Source organism: Glycine soja, chromosome 6, assembly GCF_004193775.1.
Source record: "Glycine soja cultivar W05 chromosome 6, ASM419377v2, whole genome shotgun sequence".
NCBI lineage: Eukaryota > Viridiplantae > Streptophyta > Magnoliopsida > Fabales > Fabaceae > Glycine > Glycine soja.
Window position 1 is genome coordinate 35877156 of NC_041007.1, and position 10219 is coordinate 35887374.

The following is a 10219-nucleotide window of genomic DNA, read 5'->3' on the forward strand; positions in this document are numbered from 1 at the left end:
GGTGGTGTTGATGGTGTTAGCATCATCAGAGGCTTGAACGCTAACAATTCCTCCGCCCTCCAAAACCACCTTGTCCTCAAGGTGGTAAGCGTCACGGAGTTCAATCCATGGCTCCCAAGAGGTGTCCTCGGGTGGCTGACCAGCCCACTGAGTCTGGACGAGCTGAGTTGGAGGCGATGTGGACATGTCAAACTTACTATCCCGAATGCAAAGAGGGCGTTGCAAGGGCCGGTGACCGATGACTTCCAAGGTCCAGGGTTCAGTGGATGAAGGTGGAGCGCCGTGGTGGTGGCGGAGCAAGGAACAGTGGAAGACGGGGTGGATGTGAGCTGCAGGTGGAAGGTCGAGGCGATAGGCTATTGCGCCTATCTTAGCAAGAATCTTAAAGGGACCGAAATAGCGTTTCGATAGCTTGGGGTGGTGAGGGCCTGCAACTGAACGTTGGCGAGTGGGTCGAAGCTTGACGTAGACCCACTGGCCTTCCTCAAATGTAACATCATCGCGTCGTGCGTCAGCATACCTTTTCATGGAATCTTGAGCTTTTTGTAGGCGCCTTTGTAGCTGGATGTGGAGGTTATGACGAGATTCCAGGAGTGAGTCAACAGCTTCATTCTTTGTCAGTCCTGAAATATAATGGGGTATCGCGGGTGGGGGTTTACTGTAGATGATTTCAAACGGTGTGAGGTCGGAGCTAGAGTGTAGTGATGTGTTATAACACCACTCAGCGAGCGATAAGAAGCGAAACCAGGAGGAAGGTTGAGAGTTGACAAAGCAGCGGAGGTATTGTTCGAGAACCCGGTTCACGACCTCGGTTTGGCCGTCCGTTTGTGGATGGTACATCGTGCAGAGGCGGAGGTGCGTGCCACTGAGTCGAAATAATTCTCTCCAGAAAGCACTCAAGAAAACTGGATCCCTGTCGGAGATGATGCTCTTGGGAAATCCATGGTGCTTGCAAACAACCTCGATAAAAAGCGTGGCAACCTTGAAGGCGGAAAACCCCGTGGGTAAGGCGCCGAAGTGCACCTCCTTGGAGTAACGGTCAACTACAACCATGATAACGGTATAGCCATTGGATGAAGGTAAATGAGTAACGAAATCCATGGAGATATCTTCCCATACCCCCGCCGGCACTGGTAATGGCTGTAATAACCCCGCCGGACGCTTGGTAGTGGTTTTATTTTGCTGACAAATGTGGCATTCCCGGATGTACTTGCGAACGTCTTTCTTCACTCCTTGCCAATAGAAGCTTGCTTCGATGCGGTGGAGGGTCTTGGCTACCCCGAAATGACCACCAAGTGGTGTGGCATGGAACTCCGATAAGAAGGATGGGATAAATGGGTTGGCCGGATTCAACCATATTCAATCATTGAAGAGTAGATAGCCATTATGAACGCGATACTGAGGGTAGCTAGAAGGATCATGTTGAACCTTGTCCCGTAACGTCTGAAAATCAGAGTCGTGCTCGAGTGTTTGCTGGATTTCGCGCAGAAAGTCAAACTGAGGAACTGAAAGCACGAGTAGCTGGCCGGCGAGAGAGTGCATCCACAACAACATTTGTGGCACCTGCTTTGTATTGTATGGTGTAATTAAAGCCTAGTAACTTGGAAAGATAGTAGTGCTGCTCCGGGGTTTGAATCACTTGAGTCATAAGCTCTCGGAGACTCTTGTGATCAGTGAAGATGGTGGATGGGCTGCCGAGAAGGTATTGCCTCCATTTACGAACCTCGGAGGTAATGGCGTGAAGCTCCCTCACATATGTGGACGCATTCAGCAGACGGGGATTGAAGTTCTTACTAAAGAACGCTAAGGGATGACCCTGTTGATTGAGCACGGCTCCCATGGCGGTGCCTGAAGCATCAGTTTCAACTACAAATGGTTCATTAAAGTTGGGAAGGGCGAGTACCGGGGTACTGGTCATGGCAGCCTTGAGCTTGTCGAAGGCCTCCTGCGACTCGATGGACCATTCGAAAGCATCTTTGCATAGTAGATTAGTGAGTGGTGTAGCAATTGCTGCATATCTTTGGACAAACTTGCGATAAAACCCTGTTAGTCCTAGAAAGGCTCGGAGTTCTTTTGCGGTTGCCGGTGTTGGCCACTATGTAATGGCTTTGATCTTAGAAGGCTCGGGGGTGACTCCTTTAGCGGAAACGATATGGCCGAGGTACTCCAATTCCCTCTGGGCAAAAAGACACTTAGCTTGCTTGAGATAGAACTCACCTCGTAGTAGAGCCTGGAAGATCAGCTCCAAATGATGAACATGAGAGGAGAGTGAGTTGCTGTAGACGAGTATATCGTCAAAGAATACAGCTGCAAATCGACGAAGGAATGGTGCGAGAAGATGATTCATTGCTGATTGAAAGGTTGAGGGTGCATTACATAAGCCAAAAGGCATAACCAAGTATTCATAATGCCCATGGTGCGTTCTAAAAGCCGTTTTCTCGATATCAGCTTCGTTCATAAGGATTTGGTGAAATCCTTGTCTGAGATCAAGCTTAGTGAACCATGAAGCTTGACCGAGTTCATCTAATACTTCATCAATCGTGGGGATTGGAAATCGATCGCGGACTGTAACAGCATTAAGAGACCTGTAATCGACACACATGCGCCATGTTCCATCCTTTTTCTTCACGAGAAGAACTGGAGACGAATATGGGCTCGTGCTTGATCTTATTAAGCCTGCAGATAAGAGTTCTGCGATTTGCCTCTCAATCTCGGCCTTTTGAAAGTGTGGGTACCTGTAAGGGCGTACGTTGACCGGAGCTGTTGCAGGGAGAAGGGTGATACGATGGTTTACTTCGCGTGAGGGAGGCAAGCTTCTGGGTGGTTGGAAAAGTTTATCGTATCGGAGAAGAAGGTTCGCGATTGGTGTGATAATAGGTGGAGGATGTGTGGTTGTACCTGTGGGGGTTTCAGATAAGAGACATAAGTGAAATAAGGTCGAAGTCGACCCTGTGTGGATCATGTGTTTGACTTGGGCCACCGATGCAGGTTCCGGTCCAGTGGCAACATCAGCTTGGAGGGATATCTCCTGGCCCATGTGAGTGAATCTCATGAGGAAGGAAGTATAATCAGTGGTAATAGGGCCGAGTTGCTTCAACCATTCGATGCCAAGCACAACATCTGCTCCTCTGATCTGGAGTAAGTGGAAATTGATCGAAAAGGAGTGACTCTGGATGGAGAGTTGTGTGTTAGGGCAGCGTTTGTCGCAATCAAGCATAGAGCCGTTGCCGACAAGGACACGAAGGGGGTGGGTACTTTCGATGGGGAGGTGGAGGAAGTGGGCCACTCGGGGTTGGAGGAAATTGTGGGTACTCCCATTATCGATGAGAACAGTGATGCATGCGTTTCTGATTGTGCCATACACGCGAAAGGTTTCGGAGGAGGGTAAACCAGACATGGCGTGAAGGCTAATGTGGGGAGGGGTGGTTTCCGTTGTGAGGTCAAGATCACTGATAGTAGTGTCTGAGCTGGAACTAGGGATGATGGCTTCTGGTTCGCCGGAATCTGGGACTGAATCGTCCGCCACGAATAGGAGTATGCGCCCCTTGCAATGGTGGTTCGAACTCCACTTGTCGTTGCAGTTATAAAACAAGCCCTTCTCTCTGCAGAAGGCCATTTCTTCTGGAGTACGCTGCACATAAGGAGCTTTAGGTTTAGAGGTCAAGTTAGTGGGAGCTGATGAGGGTGGATAGGGGCGTGGCATCAGAGTTCGTCTATCCCGGAGCTTATCCTCCTGCAGCTTTGCGAGGGCGGTAGCTTGGAGGAGGGAAATTGGTTGGAGGGCCAATACCTCCCGTCGGAGCTCGGGGTTTAATCCCGATATAAAGCAGCTCAATAAGAATGGTGGAGGGAGACCTATCACGCGATTTGCCAGGCGCTCAAAGTCCGTTAAGTAATCGTTCACGGAACCTCGTTGAACTAGCTTGAACAAAGCACCTTTAGGATCATCATAAAATGTTGGTGCGAATCGTGATTCCAAAGCTTCGAGGAATGCCTGCCACGAAGTGACGAGGCCATTATTGTGCATCCACTGGTACCAACTAAGAGCAGCGCCGTTGAGGTAGAGAGAAGCCACAGTGATTTTCTCTTCTTCCGGCGTGTTCTGGTATTGAAAGAGTTGATTCATCTTGAAGCTCCATCCGAGGGGATCGCGACCATCAAACCGCGGGATGTCGAGCTTAACGGAGTTGCGGTGGCTGTTCATGGTGTTGTCGGAGGACTGGCTTTGGTGTGTATCGCGTAACCGAAGGTGATCAAGGATAGAATCAACCTTACCGGAAAGATCAGTGTACCGTTCGTTGAGGTTGGCCTGGCTTGTGGAAAGACGGGCGATAGCGTCTTCTAAACGGTCTGTGGTTGTCTCTGGTCCCGTGATCAGCCATGGCAATGGCCGCGGCGGCAGGTCGGACCACTTGTTATGGTCGTGGTGGCGCGAAGGGGGAAGAAGGAAGAAGGGAAGTGGAGAGAGAGAGAGTGATGCCCTAATTCGAGGTAGGGACCTCCTGAAACTAATATGAAAAATGCTTGTTTTCTCTTATTCCATGGAAGATACGTAGCAGTTTATATACTGCTGAGGGTACAAGTTGCGTAACCATTATAACGGAATTCTAACAAACTGCTAACATTGCACGTGCACGAGTTCATGCTTAACAAACTATTAACTACTCGTACGTAATTACATGGTATGCGTAATGCGTGAATGGGTGGCTACGTGAGTGGGTAGTTGGCAAAAGTAGTCTCATAGATACTTAGGTCGAGTCACGGTGCGAGTTGGCCTTGCAAGAGTGCTATCCATGGTGGTGTTGATGGTGTTAGCATCATCAGAGGCTTGAACGCTAACAAGTCCTGGCTAAGCCCCCCATATCCCGCAGTTTGGGGATCTCCATGGACACTACCACCCACATTTAACGCAATCTCATTAGGGGGCTTCCACATAGTAAGCCTTAGATCAGCAACCTTATGAACCATCCCCCCAAACGCACTAATTGTGCTTTTCTAAAGAGACGTAGCCTTTATGACTGCCTCAGTAATAGGAGTCTCCTGATATTGAAAGATAAATAAATTGCTTTCCCACCAGAAAAATCATAATGTCTTATAATTGATCATTATGAAATATATTTATTATTATTATTATTGAAAAATTATTATAATAATTGTAAAGTATTAAATAATAATATAGTTCTAACATTTAAAAATTATTAATTATAAACACACAAAAATTAAGTACATGTAAATATAGTATTCAAAATAACAAAAAATTAAAACTCAAATTAATTTAAATAATTACAAATATATATTTATTATTATTAATTTATATATTTTATATAAGTATTATATCATTATTATTACTTTAAAAAATAATTAAAATAAATTTCAATAGGCTTCATTTTTTATTAAAACAATATCTTCTTAATTAAAAATATAATTAATCATCTCAATTTTGATATAAGTATATTTAATATATATCCTACTAAATATTTTAAAAATTACATCTGTCTTATACTTTTATTATTTAAAAACTAAATACGCACATAAAAATATATATAATTTAATCGAACCCGTACATGAATTTAAAATCCAGTTTCTTAACTTTTGAGCAGACTAATTAACGGTATTATCATATGCGGGTCTTTAATTTTGAAAAACATTCCGTAGAAAAGCATTTTAAATGATATAAATTGATTAAAATTATGATAAATCATATAGTATCTCTTAATCGAAGAAATTATTATCCACGTTGTTTTAAAAAATAAAATTGCGGAATTCTCTTTGGTACCGCCAGAAAAGCACATTGATCTGCAGATTCTGCACCAAAAATACGTAATTGTATATGAGATTTTTAATTTGGTGCATAAGAAACACAAAAATTATTTGTCAATAGCAATACTGATGAGTGATAACTTAACACTTATATATAAGGCTAGCTTTGCTGTTGTAAACAAATTTCCGATATTTAAAAATATTTAGACATCACTAGATATCTCATAAGAAAAATGTTAATAGGTACAAAGAATATTTTTTGCTAAATGTATGAAGTGAAACTTTTTCTAGCTCTCCTAAAAAAACTTTTCGTTCTTTATTACATTCACCTTTTATTCTTTATGTTCGTGTATTAATTAATTTGTAAATATATATATTTTACAAAAAAGATATTTACACTAAATACCAAAAGTATAAAAAGAACGATATGTTCACAATCAAAAAAATAATTTTCTACGGCGGTCGAAGACAACATACAACTACAGTTGTTGACCGTCGTAGAATCTAACGTTGTTGATAGTGTTAACTTTCAATGACGGGTAAAAAGATATCGTCTTAGAAAACTAACAACTTTCTAAGACAGTGCTTACGTAGACACAATCTTTGAAAGGTAGCTTTCAAAGACGGTGATTATGTAGGCATCGTCCTTGAAAGCTACATTTCAAAGACGATACTTACGTAAGTACCGTCTTGTCTTTGAAAGCTACTTTTTTAAGACGGTGCTTACGTAAATGTTTATAAATGTAGTTTTCAAATAGGGTACATACGTGAGCACTGTTCTTAAAAGCTTGCTTTTTAAGATGGTGCCTAAGTAAGCACCGTCCTTGAAAGCTACCTTTCTAAGACGATGCTTACATAAACCCCATCCTTGAAATACAAATTATTTTTTAATTATTGATATTTTTCTGAACGATATCCCATCATAAAAATATGAATAATTAAAAATAATCTTTATTAGCATGATTGTAATTAATATTAATATTAAAATTTATTTAAAAAATAAATAAATATTAATTACAATCATGATAGATTAAATAAAAATAAGAGGTTGACAAATTAAAAAATCCTACAAAAATTTCATAGAAAAAAATAAGTTATAACAATGTTTTTTATTATAAGGTAACTGCATTTTCTATGAAATAATAGAATACTTTATGGAGACAAGCACCTGTCTAAGAATCAACCAAGTTGAAAAAAATTAGGCTACTAATCCAACTACCATCACAATTTGTACCCCTACAATAAATCTCAAGCATTGACTGCAATAATCGACATTTCCTCACTAGGCCAAGCAATGAAAATCAAGACATCACAACATAACTTGTATTTTTAACTATGTTGATACCATGATCCACTCACCCTAAATAAAGCTCCAAGTGAACTCTTATGGGTCCCTTTTCGGAATTTAAAGATGGATTTTGAACAAACAATTTGGGAAAGAATTCATATTGTTTCAAAATATCAACCTTTTTGGCAGGAACTTGAGAGTATTTGAGAAGAGAAAAGAAAGTGGAAAAATTGCCTGCAAAGAGAAATGCCTTCACATTAATTTCATGAACTCACATGCCCTAGAAATATAAACCATTATAGATAAATAAATAAAAAGCAGTAGTTTTGTACTAATGAATATATATGATGATAACAATATATCTAAAATTGGTCGAATGTGTAATATAAACAAATATGGCAACTTGAATGAATCTATAAACCAACTAGGGAACACAACTTGAATGAATCTCATTATAACTAATCTAAGTCATCAAATATTTGTGAAGAGCTCCATGAGCCAGATTCTATAAGTAGCAATAATTTAAGAAAAGCATGTTAAAGATCATAACTCAATTTCAACTATTTTCCCTAGTATTACGCCCTTCTGGTTAAATTGGTTAGTTATATGCTTGAGATGATAGCAAATGTCTAGAGAGTTTCATATTTATAAAATCTGGTTGGGTTACTCAACAGGGAGAACCATGAGATTGGAACCAACAAAATACAACATATCAAGCAAGAAGTTACCTTCTCTGGCAAATACATCCCAAGTAAAGAACCCCCAAGTATAGGTAGCTGCAGCATGTAAAAGATACATTGAGAATATAAGAGCCCAAAGATATTACAAATTAAATGTGTGAAAGGAAAGTCAGTCCAGAAAATATGAATCACATGAATTAAACTCTACCAAAATTGTCAAGGTCTTCTTCAGATAGCCTCATTTTCACTATTTATTTATTTTGACCTTGTTGTTGGTATTAAATATAGTTTTTCACGTATCAGGAAACAACAAAAATATCGAGTAAGATGTTTTAGAATAAATTATCAAAAGCCATCACGAAAGTGTTTGTTTAAACTTGAAAGAGCACTTAGAAAATGGGTAAACCGTACAAGTAATCAGCAACTCATTTTGCACTGGGCCTGTATTTACGGCCAGTTTATTAATATATTTCATTTTTTCTTTGTTGCCCTTCAAGTGCAGATTTTGGCAAATCCAATTTTCATATACTGTTCCAGAAGCTTAAATTAAATATTATCATGCATGTCAATGTTAAACAAAGCATTTATTGTTACTTTCAAATAGCAGATCCCCACATTTAGAAGTTCTATCAATTTATTACTGAAAAAATAGTTACCAAAGTTGCAACACCATGACCGGCCACTACTCCAGCTATGACTCTAAGGGGAGAAGAAGCTGGTGGTAGGGCTGAAAAGTAGGGGAAAAATAATTCAGGATCTTTGAAGATGAGTTCAATGCATGACAAGAAGCAAGATAACATGTCTTGGTATTTGAAAACAAATGAAAATTCAACAAGAAAATTACATAAACTAAAATTGTACTGATCCAAATCAATTGACACTCAACTCTTTACAGGACAAGCATATAAGTTATCTTCAATATTTGTCAATATCAATATTTATTTATTTATACATTGGTTTGTTTAATAGGGATTTCAGAGCAAGATTTTTGTCTCCTATACTTTCAAATCGAAGATTAGGTAAATCATAAAAGAATGATACTAATGAGAAGAAAGGTGTTATAATTATAAGTGGTCCATATATAATAGTTATTTTTTGTGAACCAAAATTTATAACTTTAGAACTCACCAATTGTGGAGAAAAATGACTTATCGCCCCATTCAACAACAAAAACCAAGAGAAAAGTACTAGCAACTGTGGTAGCAGCTGATAGTATCCCATCACCATTTCCAGAAAAATCGGAAACTGCTAGCTCTGCCTGGTTAAGAAAGGAAACATTAAATTGTAGGAACCATATAAAATATTATGAACCTCAAACATTGTGAACCAGTTCAAAGTGAAGAATAAAAAAACTAAACTTAAGCCAATATTCATGTAGGCACATTGTGCTGCAGTAAATGATGAATAAATACCAAATATTACCTTCTTCTACTCTTCATCGGATTTTTGGCTATCATTGTATGAGGCATCCAACAGGGTAGAGACCCCAAAGTACACCTGAAGTCAATTCAGTACAACTTAAGAGAGGGTAAATCTAAAATAGAAAATGTAAATAATGTGTGCCATACCAAACACTATTAGTCTGTTAGCATTTTACTATTTTACTACACATGAAGGTGATATTTAGCAATAGGCCAACAACAAAATACGCAAGACTCAAAACTTGTCTATGATTTGCCACTGCTATCAGAAACTAGGCAAGAAAGCCACCAAAATAAACAGAATACGCAAGGCATGGAACTAGAGGTAGTATGTAAAACATTGTCTGAAAGATCGAGTGCATGCATACCAAAATGAAATGAACAAATATCTAATTTTATTCCCAAATAATTGTCATTACAGCAACAAAATTGTTTTTAAGACTTAAACAAATACATGAAAAACACCAAAGTGGTTGTTGCCATGTCATCTAAAGCGCTCTACATTGGATGTTCTAAGTCTTCAAAAATATGTTGCCTATTTTTTCCGTAATGTTATGATTGTGTCGATGTCTAGTGGTGTGCCATCACCAAACCACTACACATTATAAAATAGAAGTAATTAGAGATTTTATGGTAAAAAAGGAATAAAAATTAACAGATATGTTGTCATCCTTTTGGGGAAAGAAAATTTACCATGGTTTAATCAGTCTTCAACTGCTCGTCGATAATGTTCCACATCCAATGCATGACATAATAGCCACACTCATAGCCTCCGCTTTGAACGTGACTCTACATTGACACATGGTAAATCATTGAATGTTAGAATTGAAATGTTTAATAAGATTATCAATAGGAAACTTTGCAACTGTAGTATGACTAACCTTCAATTCAATCCACTGGGGTGTACTATGATGAATCTTCCCGTCAGAAGTCGTGTTTAATGTCTTAAATGTACTGCATTGAAAGAATAAAATCGTAAGCTAATATGGGCAACACTATTTACGTACTGATGTTTAAAATACAATGAAGACTTAAAATATGTTACTTAACTTGTTAATAGCAGCTTTTTA

General features: G+C 39.2%; 1 protein-coding gene across 1 annotated transcript; it reads right to left on the reverse strand.

Moving 5' to 3' along the window:
- Nucleotides 1-2095: 2095 nt before the first annotated feature.
- Nucleotides 2096-4968, reverse strand: LOC114416158. The gene is made up of 2 exons (XM_028381028.1): nucleotides 4763-4968; nucleotides 2096-4481 (listed from the first exon to the last, which is right to left on the reverse strand). The coding sequence occupies exons 1-2, from the start codon at nucleotides 4966-4968 to the stop codon at nucleotides 2096-2098; spliced, it is 2592 nt and encodes an 863-aa protein (XP_028236829.1).
- Between the last annotated feature and the right edge of the window lie 5251 nt (nucleotides 4969-10219).